General features: G+C 53.3%; 1 protein-coding gene and 1 long non-coding RNA gene across 2 annotated transcripts in view; one reads left to right on the top strand and one right to left on the bottom strand.

Annotated features, from left to right (window-relative positions):
• Window positions 1–5,122: 5,122 nt before the first annotated feature.
• Window positions 5,123–10,738, top strand: LOC115830997. The gene is made up of 2 exons (XR_004026543.1): window positions 5,123–8,976; window positions 9,768–10,738. It is a non-coding gene; the product is annotated as an uncharacterized LOC115830997 (long non-coding RNA).
• Window positions 10,739–11,627: 889 nt separating this feature from the next.
• Window positions 11,628–16,637, bottom strand: part of CASTOR2 (cytosolic arginine sensor for mTORC1 subunit 2) — a 64,826-nt gene continuing 59,816 nt past the window's right edge. Inside the window, exons 7-9 of the mRNA XM_030797490.1 lie at window positions 15,930–16,012; window positions 13,311–13,405; window positions 11,628–13,211 (exon numbers count right to left, since the gene is read on the bottom strand). Of these exons, the coding sequence (XP_030653350.1) occupies window positions 13,146–13,211; window positions 13,311–13,405; window positions 15,930–16,012 (244 nt within the window). The 3' untranslated portion in view covers window positions 11,628–13,145. The remainder of the gene's footprint in view (window positions 13,212–13,310; window positions 13,406–15,929; window positions 16,013–16,637) is intronic.

Here is a 16,637-nt window from a genome sequence, read left to right as displayed (position 1 = left end):
CTCAATAAATAAATACATAAATAAATAAATGGATAAACCTAGATACTGTTGTCACCTCCAACCAGGAGGCACCTGTTTTGCTGGGGAAACATCTTACTCTTGCTCTGGTAGCAGGTGGCAGCTGAATCCCAGGAGGCCAGAGTGGAGCACATGAAGTCATGCCAGTCGGAAAGATGCCCCGTTTGAGTTCCCTCCTTGGGGCCTCAGACTGGATAGGCTCAGATGAACGGTGGTAGCTGGTTCCACAACTCCAGCAGTTGACATGCATTCCAGGAGGAAAATTACATATATATATATTTGAGACAGAGTCTCACTCTGTCACCAAGGCTGGAATGCAGTGGTGCGATCTCAGCTCACTGCAAGCTCTGCCTCTTGAGTGGTTCAAGTGATTCTGCTGCCTCAGCCTCCCGAGTAGCTGGGACTACAGACGTGCACCACCAGGCCCAGCTAATTTTTGTCTTAATACTTTTAGTAGAGACGGGGCTTCACCATGTTGGCCAGGCTGGTCTCAAACTCCTGGCTTCATGTAATCCGCCCACATCGGCCTCCCAAAGTGCTGGGATTACAGGCGTGAGCTACCGCGCCTGGGCCTGGAGGAAAAATATTGAAGATGAAGAAGATGATTGATAAACCACATGCTCCCCAGCACGTACTGTATGCCAGGAGCTGCAGATGGGGTGGTGAGATGGATGCCTGCTTTCAAGGGTGTGTGTCTTGGGGCTGGTCTGCCACCTGCCCTGCAGAGCAGCCAAGGCAATGATGTTCATAAGAGGGACTTTGGGCAGGGTGTGGTGGCTCACGTCTGTAAATCTCAGCACTTTGGGAGGCCAAGGCGGGCGGGTCACCTGAGGTCGGGAGTTCGAGACCAGCCTGACCAACATGGACATGGAGAAACCCCGTCTCTACTAAAAATACAAAATTAGCTGGGCGTGGTGGCACATGCCTGTAATCCCAGCTACCCAGGAGCCTGAGGCAGGAGAATCGCTTGAACCCGGGAGGCAGAGGTTGCAGTGAGCCGAGATTACACCATTGCACTCCAGTCTGGGAAACAAGAGCAAAACTCCATCTCAAAAAAAAAAAAAAGGAGTGACTTTGGGATTCCTTAGAGCAGATTCTACCCCTCAAACCTGGGGTTCTCATTCTCAACCCTGCTTGTACAATACTATATGATAGAATCATCTGGAAACTTTTATTTATTTTTATTTTATTTATTATTTTTTTTTTTGAGATGGAGTCTTGCTCTGTTTCCCAGGCTGGAGTACAGTGGTGCGATCTCGGCTCACTGCAAGCTCCGCCTCCTGGGTTCACGCCATTCTCCTGCCTCAGCCTCCCGAGTAGCTGGGACTACAGGCGCCCACCACCGCGCCCGGCTAATTTTTTGTATTTTTAGTACAGACGGGGTTTCACTGTGTTAGCCAGGATGGTCTCAATCTCCTGACCTCGTGATCTGCCCGCCTCGGCCTCCCGAAGTGCTGGGATTACAGGCGTGAGCCACCGCGCCTGGCGGAAACTTTTATTTTTTGAGACAGTCTTGCTCCGTTGCCCAGGCTGGAGTACAGTAGTGTGATCATAGCTCACTGTGGCCTTGAACTCCTGAGCTCAAGCAATCTTCCTGTCTCAGCCTCCTAAGTGGCTGGGATTACAGGCACGCTAGGCCATGCCCCGGCCAATTTTTAAAATTTTTTGTAGAGATGGGGGGACCTCGCTATGTTGCCCAGGGTGGTATTGAACTCCTGGGCTCAAATGATTCTCTTGCCTCAGCCTTCCAAAGTGTTGGGATTACGGGCATGAGCCACCTTGCCCAGCCTTTTTTTTTTTTTTTTTTTTTTTAATATATAACGTTTTGCATATTTATTCATCAGTTGCTGGACATTTGGGTTGGTTTCACTTTTTGACCATTATAAATAATGTCAAAACATTCACGTATAAGTTTCACATTGGCCCAGCGTTTTGTTTCTGGAACGTTTTTGTGTGAACATAAGTTTTCAATTTTCATGGATGTATACCTAGGAGTGGAGTTGCCGCTCATTCATTTAATTTTTTTGAGTTTTGACATTTGCATCATTTAATCTACAACACACTCTGTAAGTTCCAAGATACTGAATATTTATTTCCCTGCATACAACTTGGGCTGTTCCTTGCAGGCTCATGGCAGGCTTTCTGCCTGCTTTTCTTGTGTTTCTGCCTCTAATAGAGAGACCCCGGCCGGGGGCGGTGGCTCATGCCTGTAATCCCAGCACTTTGGGAGTCCGAGGCGGGCGGATCACTTGAGGTCATGAGTTTGAGACCAGCCTGGCCAATATGGCAAAACCTGATCTCTACTAAAAATACAAAAATTAGCTGGGCATGGCAGTGTGTGCCTATAGTCCTAGCTACTGGGGAGGCTGAGGCACAAGAATCACTTGAAACTGGGAGGTGGGGCCTGCAGTGAGCTTAGATTGCTCCACTGCACTCCAGCCTGGGTGATAGAGCAAGACTCCATCTCTAAATAAATACATAAATGTAAATAAACAAATTAGGGAACCCTCTTGGTGCCCAGTAGTCATCAGAGCTTATAATGACCAAGTACATAGAAATGGGCCCTGGGCATGGTGGCTGACGCCTGTGATCCCAGCACTTTGGGAGGCTGGGGTGGGAGGATCACTTGAGCTCAGGAGTTCAAGGGCAGCCTGGGCAATAGAGCAAGACCCCCATCTCCACAAAAAATTAAAAAATTAGCCAAACATGGTGGTGCATGCCTATAGTTAACAGCCACTCTGGAGGCTGAGATGGGAGGATTGCTTGAGACCAGGAGTTCGAGGCTGCAGTGAGCAAATAAATTTAAAGAAAAAAACAAACAAACCAGGCCCCAGGTCTAGCTGATGCTGCCTGAGTTTCCCACTCAGCTCAGGTAGAGGCATCTCTTGGAAAAACATCTCAAATGTGATGTTCTGCTGCCAACCTTTACAAGGCGAAGACCTCCACATTCAGCTGCCAAGAACCATCACAGCAATCGCCTTTTTTGTTTTGTTTTGTTTTTGGAGATGGAGTCTCGCTCTGTTGCCCAGGCTGGAGTGCAGTGGCGCGATCTCAGCTCACTGCAACCTCTGCCTCCCTGGTTCAAGCGATTCTCCTGCCTCAGCCTCCCAAGTAGCTGAAATTACAGGCACACACCGCCATGCTCGGCTAACTTTTTGTATTTTAGTAGAGACGGGATTTCACTGTGTTGCCCAGGCTGGTCTTGAACCCCTGAGCTCAGACAATCCGCCCGCCTCGGACTCCTAAAGTGCTAGGACCACAGGTGTGAGCCACCACGCCCAGCCGCAATCACCTTTCTTTCTCAGCTGTCCTCCAGTGTGCATCCAGACCTGTTGCTTTTTCTACCACATTCCTTCTTTAAAACATCAAGATGTAAGTCACATAACATAAAACCATTTACAGCACACAGCTCAGTGGTTTTTCACAAACTGTGTTGTGCAGCTGTCACCATGATTTCATTGCACACATTCCCTTTTGGTGCATATTTTTTTCCGCTTTCTTCACTATGTGAGCTGATCCGACACTCCCTCCCCTGCCCGAGTCAGCTGAAATTCACATGACAAAACCAGGGTGGGCAAAGTGACCAAAGATGATGCCCTTTCCTTTTGTGGCCTTTGCTTTATTTTTTAATTTAAATTTTTTTGGAATTTATTGCTTTTTAGAGACAGGGTCTTGTTCTGTTGCTCAGGCTGGAGTGCAGTGGTGCCATCACAGCTCACTGGAGCCTCCAGCTCCTGGGCTCAAGTGATCCTCTGGCCTCAGCCTCTGAGTAGTTGGGACTACAGGTATGCACCATCACATCTGGCTAATTTTTTTTTTGAGACAGGCTCTTGCTCTATTGCCCAGGCTGGAGTGCAATGGCATGGTCTCGGCTCACTGCAACCTCTGCCTCCCAGGTTCAAGCGATTCTCCTGCCTCAGCCTCTCGAGTAGCTGGGATTACAGGCGCCCGCCACCATGCCCGGATAATTTTTGTATTTTTAGTAGAGACGAGGTTTTGCCATGTTGGCCAGGCTGGTCTCGAATGCCTGACCTCAGGTGATCCGCCCACCTCAGCCTCCCAAAGTGCTGGGATTACAGGCATAAGCCACCGTGCCTGGCCTAATTTTTTATTTTTTGTAGAGACATGGTCTCCCTATGTTGCCCAGGCTGGTCTTGAGATCCTGGGCTTAAGGGATCTGCTCACCTCGGCCTCCCAAAGTGCTGGGGTGACAGGCAAGAGTCACTGCACCTGGCCCACCCCACTTCTTTTTTTTTTGAGACGGTGTCTCATTCTGTTGCCAGGCTGGAGTGCAGTGGCATGATCTCGGCTCACTGCAACCTCTGCCTTCTGGGTTCAAGTGATTCTTCTGCCTTAGCCTCCCGAGTAGCTGGGATTACAGGTGGCTGCCACCATGCCTAATTTTTGTATTTTTAGTAGAGATGGGGATTCACCATTTTGGTCAGGCTGGTCTCGAACTCCTGACCTCATGATCCGCCTGCCTCGGCCTCCCAAAGTGCTGGGATGACAGGCGTTGAGTCACTGCACCTGGCCCACCCCACTTCTTAATTCCCACTATGGGTCCTTCTTTGCCTTTGCATTCTACCTGCTGTGTTTCTTGTCTCACTAAGCCTAACTCTCCTGTCCCTCGCTGCTTCTCCGTCTTCCCTCTACTATTGGCTGGCAGCTGGTCATTTCCTGGTCCAAGCACAGCACTCCCTTGTGGTCCATCCTAGCACTGCATTCCTTGTAATGCTCTGGGAAGGACCCCTGGTGCAGCGGCTATGGTGGGTCCCCAGCACCAGCACAAGGGGATGGTTTTGAGAGTTTTGGGGCAGTCAAGATCGCCCATGGATGTTCCGGCTCCAGTGGAATTATCATTTTTATTTTTTTTTTTTGAGACCAAGTCTCACTCTGTTGCCCAGGCTGGAGTGCAGTGGCACAATCTCGGCTCACTGCAATTTCCACCTCCCGGATTCAAGCCGTTCTCCTACCTCAGCCTCCCAAGTAGCTGGGATTACAGGCACCCACCACCACGCCCAGCTAATTTTTGTATTTTTAGTAGAGATAGGGTTACACATGTTGACCAGGGTGGTCTTGAACTCCTGACCTCAGGTAATCCTCCTGCCTCCACCTCCAGAAGTGCTGGGATTACAGGTGTGAGCCACTGCACCCGGCCCTCCTGTGGTATTATCTGAAGGCCAGAGTGACAGGACTTGTCTTCAGACCCCAAGTATAAAACCTTCCCAGCAGCTAGAACGCTCCTGGGCTCAGGGTGATGGAAGAATATTCAGCTACCATTTTCACTCCCAGTCTCCAGGGTCTCTTCCTGTGGGCCAAGGGTGAGGCAGGGTTGGGACGGGGGTTGATGGGGCCTAGGGCAGGTATGGGTCTTCAGCCCTGCCCTGCTCACAGCTACCCGCCCCCATGGAAAATCTCAGAGAGGAGAAGGGGAAGGGTGTCAGTCTAGAACCTGCTGGTCTCAAGCCCATCGTTTCTTGCTGGCACAGCCCCAGTGTCCCGCCTACCAAGAGGGCAGGAGCCAGAAGCATGGTGCTCCTCTTTCCTGCCCACAGGATATCTAATCTGGAGGTATCAGCTCCTGGGCTTCTGGAACTTACCTGGAGCTGTGATGTCCATGGCAGGGCTCTAGGTTTGGATCAGAGACCCTTAGGCCAGGCAAGCAGCCCCTGACCTTCCCCTGCCATCAGAAAGGCCCCGTCCAACTCCTTCACCCCACCGTCCCCACTCCCAGGCCTGCCTCTGCCCAAGGTCTGGGTGGGGATGCTGGGCATAGTAGCTGGCCTCCAAGATGGCCCCCAGTCATCTTTACCTCCTGGTTTCCACCCACTTATGCAGTTCCCTCCCATGTCAAATCAGAGCTGGGCCGTATCACACCAGAGCATGGTGGAGGCAATGGCGTGTAAATTCTGTGGCTAGGAATAAAAATAACACTTTGGTTTCTAACCTGGACCCTTGAATCTCTTGCTCTGGGGGAAGCTGGGCGCCATATTGTGAGGACACTCAAGCAGCCCCGTGGGTTGGCCCACGTGGGGAAGGACTGAGGCCTCCTGCCTACAGCCAGGCCTCACTTAGAAGTGCATCCTTCAGTCCTTAGCTAAGATTTCAGACAACGGCAACCTCATGAGTGACTCTGAGCCAGAATCGCTCAGCCAAACTTCTTGAATTCCTGACCCACAGAAAATGTGATCTATAAATAATGATCATGTTAAGCCGCTAAGTTTGGAGGCAACTTGTTATACAGCACCAGGTAACTAATACAACCCCTCTGGCTCTGGGGACCCTTCCTCAGTTTCTGGGTGTTTTTCTACCCGCCTCTAGCCCCTGGCCTGTGTTCCCCCGACCACAGTGTGGAGGAGAAAGCGATGAGACCAGGTTCTGGCTAGATCAGCAAAAAACCAGACAGGCACCAGCCAGCATCTTTTTTTCTTTTCATTTTAATTAACACTTTACAAAGTACAAAATATACTGTCTTTTTTGGGGGAACATTAGGTAATTTTTTTCTCTCCAACATACAGTACATGAATCTCGAGGGTTTTGTGTTTCTTCAACAAGAAAATAAGCTTGAGGGCCCCGGGGGGGTAGGGATAAGATGGCAGGTTCTCCCCTTCACCCAGATCTTGGGACCGATGAAACACCGCTGCTGCTGCTGGTGACCCGGGCACGCCAGTTGAGGGCTGGAGGGGGCCATGGGCAGGAAGTCCCCTGCCCCCACTACGATGGGGGAGCTCTGGGCAGGGCAGAGGCCCCTCAGTACACCATCCATCCACTCACCCCCATCTCAGGATAACGGAAATGATTTTGGCATAGAGAAAGAGGAGGGCTTGGGGCTGTTATCAGCTCCCTACTCTTTTAGAGGGAACTCTGCTCAACTCTTCCTAGACCGTCTTCTGAATACAGGTAAAATGAGGCAGTGGAAGGGAAACCGCACTGGCCTTGGCCTGTCTTGGGACCTGAACTTGGCCTGCTGTTCACTCTGCCACCTCCAAAGTTGGGTGAGGGGCAGGGTCTCCAATTCTTCTGGACCTTCTTCCAGAATGAGCCCCAGTAGATGAGGGAGCACCGGCCCCCACAAACCCTCCCTGTGAACACCATCTTCAGGATGGGATGCCTTTGAAGAGTCAGCATGGGCAGCCCCAGCCCCTTCCAATCAGAGCTGGGCTGTATCACACCAGAGCATGGTGGAGGCAACAGAGTGTGAATTCTGAGGCTAGGGATAAAAATAACACTTTGGCTTTTTACCCTGGGCCCTTGAATCTCTTGCTCTGGGGGGAAGCCGAGCGCCATATTGTGAGGACACTCAAGCAGCCGCGTGGGTTGGCCCACCTGGGAAAGAACTGAGGCCTCCTGCCTACAGCCAGGCCTCAGTTAGAAGTGCATCCTCCAATCCTTAGCTAAGATTTCAGACAACAGCAACCTCATGAGCGACCCTGAGCCAGAACTGCTCAAACTGTTCCTGACACCTTTGCCCACCTCCAGAGTAGTTCTGACAAGTGGGGTGAGGCCATCCTACCAGAGACGCCCCACCCTCTCCCCTGGAGCCAGGGCCTGCATTCGAGTCCTGCCCTCACTCACCTAATCATTTCTGCACTCGAGGCCTGACAGCAAGACTGCTACTGAGAACTCAAAATACTCCAAGAGCCAGTCCCATATCTCAGGTGTGGGCCCTGCACACGTGCACGCACACACACTCTAATGCATAGGAACACATCCACGCTCACACGTACATGCACATATGTGTGCATAAACACATCTAGGCCTGCATCCCCACTCCTAGCACACAGGCCACCCTGCACTTCCAATTTCCATACCTCCTCTTCCCTTGTAGCGACAGCCACAAGCTTTCTCGGCCACCAGGATGTCCCTGGATGCCATGGCTGAGGCCTCAGACTCCTGCCTCTGCTCCAGGCTACTCCTGGCCTCAAGCTATCCTCCCGCCTTGGTCTCCCAAACTGCTGGGATGACAGGCCTAAGCCACCAAGCCCGGCCTCCTTTGAATGGGCCCCTGCCAGGCCTAACCCCCTCCCTCAGCATGGTATCCAAAGCCAATGTATTTTCTCTGTTGGAGAAGCCCATCGGCCTCACTCAGGCTCTGCCTATTACACTAACCAATGTCTCCAATGCTCCAGGCCCTGCTCAGAGCGGGCTAGAAGGTTGGGGGTGCTTCTTCCCATCCCCATGCAAAGTGCTTCACTCAGGAAGTGGCGTCAAAAATCCCATTGGCCGGGCGGGGTGTCTCATGCGTGTAATCCCAGCACTTTGGGAGGCCAAGGTGGGCGGATCACCTGAGGTCAGGAGTTTGAGAACAGCCTGGCCAACATAGTGAAACCCTGTCTCTACTAAAAATACAAAAATTAGCCGAGTGTGGTGGGGGGTGCCTGTAATCCCAGCTACTTGGGAGGCTGAGGCAGGAGAATCGCTTGAACCTGGGAAGCAGAGGTTGCAGTGAGCCGAGATTGCACCACTGCACTCCAGCCTGGGTGACAGAGACTCCGTCTCAAAAAAAAAAAAAAAAAAAGATCCCCCCCATTGCAGGGCTGAGGTGCTCTTGCCCTAAAGCCCCCTCTCTCTGCTGGGGCTTGGAAAAGCCCTGGTTGTCACCACATCCAGATCTCTAGGCTCAGAAAGGGGCCCAGGGTGGCCTTAGGACTCCCCAGGGTATCCCTGGAAAATGTGGCCAGGAGGAAGGGGCCGGTGGGAGGTGGCCAATGTTCACATTTGAAGATCACCAAATAGTGCCCTGGGCTTTAACAGGGGCCTGGCCCTTCGTGTCTTCCCAGTCTTCTCTCCTGACCTCCAGGGCATCCTCTGTCACCTCAGAGGGGCAAGCCCCTCCAGACCAAGCCTCCTCCTGCTAAACAAATGTCACCGTGGCTATGCTGCTGCTTCCGGAGGCCACACTGGGAGCCTCTGATCCCCCAGCTCCTTCCTTTCCCACCAGCGGCCTGGTGCTTGGAGGTGAGAATGCCGGTGGTTTGGAGTGAGGCTCTGGGTCCCTGCCTCTGAATCTTGGGGAAGGGAGGCTACCGGGGTCAGGCCTGCAAGCCTATCTGGCACGGATGCATGCCCTGGGCTGACGACGGTGGTGTGGGCAGTGCCCCTTGAAGGGGGGCGGTCCTAGAGATGCCCATGGAGGAAGGAGGTGCAGAGTCGGCAATGCCCAGATCTTTGCTGGGTCAGGACAAGGGGCTGAGGGAGAAAGGGGTATCTTGGGAACCAGGGGAGCCCCACGACAAGGCAGAACTAATCCTTCAGCTCCCACTGGTACTCGGAGTGCAGCAAGGGGAGAGGGTGGGGTTGAGACTGTCTGAGCTTTTCTTACTGGAGAACCACACAGGGGCAAGACACACATTCCAGGAGCTCAAGTGGCAGCCCCAGGGTCACCTGCTCACCCCTAGAAATTCCACGAGGCCACGCACGGTGGCTCACGCCTATAATCCCAGCACTTTGGGAGGCCGAGGCGGGAGGATCACTTGAGGTCAGTTCAAGACCAGCCTGGCCAACATGGTGAAACCCCGTCTCTACTAAAAATACAAAAATTAGCCAGGTGTGGTGGCGAGTACCTATAATCTCACCTACTTGGGAGGCTGAGGCAGGAGACTCGCTTGAACCCAGGAGGTGGTGGTTGCTGCAGTGGGCTGAGATCATGCCACTGCACTCCAGCCTGGGCAACAGAGCAAGACTCCATCTCAAAAAAAAAAAAAAAAAAAAAATCCACATCATAGAGAGCCCTCTTCCTCCCCAGCCAGGCACCTGCCCCATCCGCCAGCGTCAAGACAACGGGCCCAGTCCTCTGATTACCTCCGGGGGACAGACGGCAAACAGGTAAGGAGTTCCATGCAACTGCGGATGGAGCCCCTCGGAGAAACACACACTCCTCCAAGTGGGGTCTGGGGCCTGGAGAGACCCTCCCACCCAGCAGACCAAGAGATGGCTGGGGGACAAGGGCAGACGGCCCCTGCCTGGGAAAAACCACACTCACACCCCACCCCGAAGAGCTGTGGAGACCAAACCAAGACTACGCTACACACAGAACGCCGAGAAGATAAACCAAGCTTTACACGAGCAGGATGGGGACGGGAAAACTAAAGGGGCCCCCTGTGACCGAGGAGCAGGGTCCCTGGGGGGCAGCTCCCACAGAGCGGGCTGGAACAGGGACCACCCCTGCAGAGCCAGCCAGGGCGGAGAGCCATACCCTGGCCCCAGCGTGCCCCGACACGCATGCTTTTCTCCATGACACGAGGCCAGTCCCCAGGAGCAGCCCCGGGAGCAGAACCTGAGATTTCTAAGCTTGCAGGTTACAAAAAACAAAACAAAACAAAAAAACAAGCCGCCTGCGTAAAAAGTGCCACCCACGGAGGCGGGATGCAGGCAGCATGTGGCCCATTCAGCAGGCCCAGGTCTTCAGGGTGAGGCCGCTGGCGGGGGCAGGGGAGAGGGGGCATTCTGGTTAAAAGCAAGAAATTCCAAATACTCCTCCCTCGGGATCAATGTCCCCCCAAATAAAACAAGGGCACCCAGGGACCTTGGCTGGGGAAAGTGGGTTGCAGGAGGCATGACCCACACCACAGCGGGCTCTCGGCACCCATCCCACATCCCATGTCACGGGCTCTTTGAGCTGCTGGCTTTGTTCTCTCAAGTCAGGTCTGAGGGAACCCATCGGCTTCTGTAATAATCGTATTGCCTATATACTTGAATTAAAAATATATGGTGGCTCAAATGTGCCCGTGTGCATGGCAGACGGCGCGGGGTGGAGGCCGTCACACCCATACACGTGCACACACAGCGGGGGGGCTGTGTCCACGGACTGCGCACACAGTATATATTAACATATATATTGCTCAAGTATATATGCTATTTACAGTATATATCTCTATCAACATAAAACACAGGTATTTATAGGTGTGTACAATAGATACGTCCTAGGAAGTCTAGGGGACACATGACTCGGGTCACGGGGCCGACACACTTGCACGGCGGGAAGGAAAGGCAGAGAAGTGACACCGTCAAGGGGAAATGACAGAAAGGAAAATCAAGGCCTTGCAAGGTCAGAAGGGGGACTCAGGGCTTCCACTGCAGCCCTGCCCCACTCGGCCACCTCCCTTTTGGGACCAGCAATGTATGAGTTTTGTTTTGGAGTTTTGTGCAAAACGAATTAACTTAAAAAAAAATTGGTTTCTAATTAATGTGGTGGGCCTCGAACACCCACAAGGATTTTAAAGAACAGCTTCTCCATCTGGTGGGCTTCCAGGGCTCAGAGGGTCCCACGCAGCTCAGAGAAGTGGGGAGCACTTTGCCAGGACTAGAAAATATCCCTTCTCCTTTGACCACAGAAATAGCACAACTCAGCTGGGTGTGGTGGCTCACGCCTGTAATCCCAGCATTTTGGGAGGCCGAGGCGGGCGGATCACCTGAGGTCAGGAGTTCGAGACCAGCCTGAGCAACGTGATGAAATCCCGTCTCTGTTAAAAATACAATTAACTAGCCAGACGTGGTGGTGCGTGCCTGTAACCCCAGCTACTCGGAAGGCTGAGGCAGGAGAATCACTTGAACCTGGGAGGAGGAGGTTGCAGTGAGGCAAGATCGTGCCACTGCACTCCAGCCTGGGCGACAGAGCCAGATTCCCACCTCAAAAACAAAAAACAAACCGCCAGAGCCAAAGCCACAGGGGCCCTTGGTCCTGCTCATTCAGAAAACCACCCCACTGGAAGGGACACTACAGCTAACCCCATGCCTCCTGGACATGACCACTCAGCTGGCCTGCCACCCGGCTGTCCACCTCCCCATGGCGCTCGGGTTCCCTCATCCCCTCTGCTGCTCAGATAGAACCACAGCTGGTTGGGAGTTCCCATGCAGGGTGCCAGCGGCTCCAGCGTCTTGTAACAGATCTCTGCTCCCAGCTTCCCTTCAGAAGAGAGGGCCAAGGCTCCTGTGACATCTCCCGACTCCCACTGCCTGTCCCTGGAGCCACAGAGCACCAGCCTAGTGACACAGAGCCTCCAGACCCCCTTGACAGAACTCAAATAGGTCCTATCCCTGCCAAACAGAAACTACTGCCAAGAGCAGCCTGGGTGCAAATACATTAAATAAAAAACTGAAACAAAGTATGGTTTTCTCTATTAAGGCTCAGTTAAGCTGCCTCCTGGGTCAAGTACTCATGAATGCCACAGCCCCCGACCGAGGGGCGGGTAGGCAGGCAGGTGAGTTGGGGGCAGAGGAGGAAGGAGGACGGTGGGGAGTCCTATGCTGGTCTAGTTGTCTGTTGGGGAGGTGGGACACCACCTAAGAAACCTCAGGCCCGGAAAGCCAGGGATGTCCCTGCTGGGGGAAGCTGAGGCTCTACCTGCCCAAGTCGGGTCCAGGGGGAGCCGAGGGGACAGGAGCTGGTGCTCCAGGCTGGTGGGTCTCCTGGGACCCTCCCTCCTCCCACAAGGACTGAGTGCTTGTGGGGGAGGGTCTGGACAGGGCCCTCTTGGCAGTCTTGCTGGGAGTCGGGCCCAGGCCCTGTGGTTGGCAGGCGAGGTACAGGGGGAGTCTGGGTCCTTCCCAGCTCGGGGATCCCACCTGGATTCCTGTCTGAACCTCACCAGCCCCGATGACCTGAGGGGGCCATGCTGGCCTCCACTCCGAGGGAACCAGCCCTGAGCTGATGGAAGCAGAGACCAGTGACCACAGTACTCACCCCCAAACCCTCTGGGGCACCCCAAACTCGGCCCCACCCCACCAGCCCCAGCCCTGCAAGGTGACATGACAGCTGGTACACCGGTGTCTCGGAGGGACCGGCTTCCCTTGGCATCTGCCCCTGGCCGTGGGTGAGGCCGGATGAGAAGGTGGATCAGCTCACAAGCTCCCTGGGCCTCTGAAAGCATTTTCTGGGGTGGGGGAGGTGGAGAAGAGAAAGGTCGTTCTCTGGAGGGTCGGGGGCTCCAGGAAGGCAGGAGGGCATGGAGAGGCCTTGGCGTGGGCCCCTGCCCTGGAGGGATTGGCAATCGAGGGAGTCTCCCACAGAGGCCCCTTCCTCAGGGTCCCCAGGCTGATTTTCCAGTCTGTAGAGAAATACTGCAAGATCAATCTTCAGGGTTAGGGCTGGGCCTGGGCGGCGGCAGGGAGGAGCAGAAGAGACCCTTCTAGTGCTTCTCTGCTTGGCTGACCTTCAGGGCACTGACGACACCATTGATGTTCTCTTCTGGGACCTGTGTGGGGGGAGAGGAGGCAGATGCCTGCCCATGAGCCCAGGAACCCGCTTCCCCACCCCGGCCCTGCCCTGGAGGGGTCTGGGGCTGGACACTCACAAGTGCATGATCAAACTTGAAAGTACTGATGTAGTAGGCTGGGATGTCCGCAGCGGCCAAGGGCTCTGAGATCTGGGCCACGATGCCACACTCATCTAGAACAGGAGAGACTGTCCTTAGCCTCTGCGTAACCTGGCTACCCTTGCCTGTGTGGCTCTTCAGCCTCTACCCTCTGTGGGCAATGCCTACCCTGCACCCACCATCCTCCTAGAGAATTCCCATCTGCTATCCCTTTTATTTTTTTTGAGACGGAGTCTCGATCCATCACCCCGGCTGGAGTGCACTGGTGTGAGCTCACTTCACTGCAACCTCCGCCTCCTGAGTTCAAGCAATCCTCGTGCCTCAGCCTCCCAAATAGCTGGGATTATAGGTGTTCACCACCATGCCCGGCTAATTTTGTTATTTTTAGTAGAGATGGGGTTTCACCATGTTGGCCAGGCTGGTCTTGAACTCCTGTACTCAAATGATCCACCCACCTCCACATCCCAAAGTGCTGGAATTACAGGCGTGAACCACCGCGCCCAGCCTCCCACTCGCCATCCGTCTTGAAGGCTTAACCCAGATGTCCCCCAACCAGGAGCCTTCTCCAGTTGCTGGCCAGTGAAATAGTTTGGCTTCGTGTTCCTGCCCAAATCCTCCAATTGTAATCTGAAGTATTGGACATGGGGCCTGGTGCAAGATGACTGGATTATGGGGGTGGATTCCTCATGAATGGTTTAGCATCATCCTCTTGGTACTGTTCTTGTGACAGTAAGTCCTCATGAGATCTGGCTGTTTAAAAGTGTGGCACCTTGGCTGGGCGCGGTGGCTCACGCCTGTAATTCTAGCACTTTGGGAGGCTGAGGTGGGTGGATCACTTGAGGTCAGGAGTTTGAGACCAGCCTGGCCAACATGGTGAAACCCCATCTCTACTAAAAATACAAAAATTAGCCAGGCATGGTGGCACGTGCCTATAGTCCCAGCTACTTGGGAGGCTGAAGCAGGAGAATCACTTGAACCCAGGAGGCAAAGACTGCAGTGAGCCAAGACTGCGCTATTACACTTCAGCCTGGGCGACAGAACAAGATCCCATCTCAAAAAAAAAAAAAAAAGAAAAAGAAAAAAGAAAAAAAAAAAATGCTATCCACCAAAGACGTTGTCTGGACAACTGTGGAAACAGGAAAGACTGAGTCTTAGGGAATGACTGAAAATTTTCTCCTGTGGAATCCTGTCGTTGTGGTTATACAGGAGAAAGTGTTTCTTCTTTTTTTTTTTTCTTTTTTTGAGACGGAGTCTCGCTCTGTCGCCCAGGCTGGAGTGCAGTGGCGCCATCTCGGCTCACTGAAAGCTCCGCTGCCCGGGTTCACACCATTCTCCTGCCTCAGGCTCCCAAGTAGCTGGGACTACAGGCGCCCGCCACCATGCCCAGCTAATTTTTTGTATTTTTAGTAGAGACAGGGTTTCGCTGTGTTAGCCAGGATGATCTCGATCTCCTGACCTTGTGATCCTCCCGCCTTGGCCTCCCAAAGTGCTGGGATTACAGGCGTGAGCCACCTCGCCCAGTGCTTCTTCCCAGGATGGAAAAGGCGAGGCATTTAGGGGTAAAGTGTTGGGTGTCAGACTCTCTGGGAAATATCTGACAATTACATGTATTTACATGAAGAAAACACGTTAAAAAATTGCCAACAGTTATTATCTTTGAGCTGTGGAACTAAGGAGTGATTTTTTTTCTCTTTAATTTTTATCACAGCCCCAATTTATTCTTTTTTAAATTTAATTTATTATTATTTTTTGAGACTGAGTCTTGCTCTGTTGCCCAGGCTGGAGTGCAATGGAGCGATCTCGGCTCACCGCAACCTCTGCTTCCCGGGTTCAAGCAATTCTCCCGTCTCAGCCTCCTGAGTAGCTGGAATTACAGGCGCACGCCACCGTGCCTGGCCAATTTTTTGTATTATTAGTAGACATGGGGTTTTGTCATGTTGGCCAGGCTGGTCTTGTACTCCTGACCTCAGGTGATCCACCTGCCTCGGCCTCCCAAAGAGCTGGGATTACAGGCACGAGCCAACTCACCCAGTGTCTTTTTTTATTTTTAGAGGCAAAGATTTGCTCTGTCGCCCAGGCTGAAGTACAATGGCATGATCATGGTTCACTGTAGCCTTGAACTCTTAGGCTCAAGTAATCCTCCTGCCTCAGCCTCCTGAGTAGCTGGGATTACAGGCGCCAGCCACCATGCCCAGCTAATTTTAAAAATTTTGGTAGAGACAGGGCCTCGCTATGTTTCCCAGGCTGGTATAGAACCCCTGGGCTCAATGGATCTTTCCACCTCGGCCTCCCAAAGTGCTGGGATTACAAGCATGAGCCACCACACCCAGCTGCTTAATTTTCTAATAATAAGCAACATATTAAATTTCAAGAGGGGGCAAAATAAAAGCACTCTGATCGAAGCCTGCTCCCCTCGTCCCCAAGAGGCCTGTGTACCCCTGCCACACACTGGGGAGCAACAGAAACTTCAGGCTCCCCAAGCCTCAGTCTCCCCATCTGTACCCCCCAGCAGGGGCTGAGTCACCGCGGACAATGTATGTGAGTGGGCTCAGCAGTGCCAGCTCCCCCAATCCCCCATGCAATCCCCCCAGGACTCACCAAACCCCAGGGGCTGTCCTCCAATCCGGACCATCTTCCAGAGCTCTCCAGATGCACTTGTGAACAGCAAGTTACTAGGAAACCTTCAAAAGGAGCGAGAAAACAATCCCCGAGGCTGATGTGAATTGCGCTCCCTCCTTGGCGTGCTGGTGCACCAGCCAGAGTGAGGCACGAGGCTGGCCAGGCAGGGTTGGGCAGAGCTCAGGGCCCCCCAAAAACAATCCCTTCCGGACACCCTGGACCTATTCGCCCCGCAGCCTCCTCGTCTTGAGGGGAGGCAGATGGGGAGGGTGATGTCAGGCTGGGCTTTGGAACAAGCCCCTCGCCAAACCCTTGCTAAGGCTGGTCTAGACACCTCTTTCCAGGTCCAGAGCAGAAGCTGAGGGAGAAATAGCACCGGGGCTGTGGTTCAAATCCCCACTTTGCCACCACCCCACAGTGGACCTCGGACAACCCCTGCACCTCTCTGAGCTGGGGGACCAGCTCACTTATGACGAAGGGCTATGGTGAGGGTTTATTAGAGACAAAGTGGCCGGGCATGGTGGCTGACGCCCGTAATCCCAGCACTTTGGGAGGCCGAGGCTGGCAGATCACTTGCAGTCAGGAGTTGGAGACCAGCCTGGTCGGCATGGCGAAGCCCCATCTCTACTAAAAATACAAAAACTGGCCAGGCGCGGTGGCTCACGCTGGTAATCCCAGCACTTTGGG

The sequence above is a fragment of the Nomascus leucogenys genome, chromosome 17 (genome assembly GCF_006542625.1).
Source record: "Nomascus leucogenys isolate Asia chromosome 17, Asia_NLE_v1, whole genome shotgun sequence".
In the NCBI taxonomy this organism is placed as follows: Eukaryota; Metazoa; Chordata; class Mammalia; order Primates; family Hylobatidae; genus Nomascus; species Nomascus leucogenys.
The sequence above is the reverse complement of the archived record's forward strand: the minus strand, read 5'-3'. Positions and strand labels throughout refer to the sequence as shown.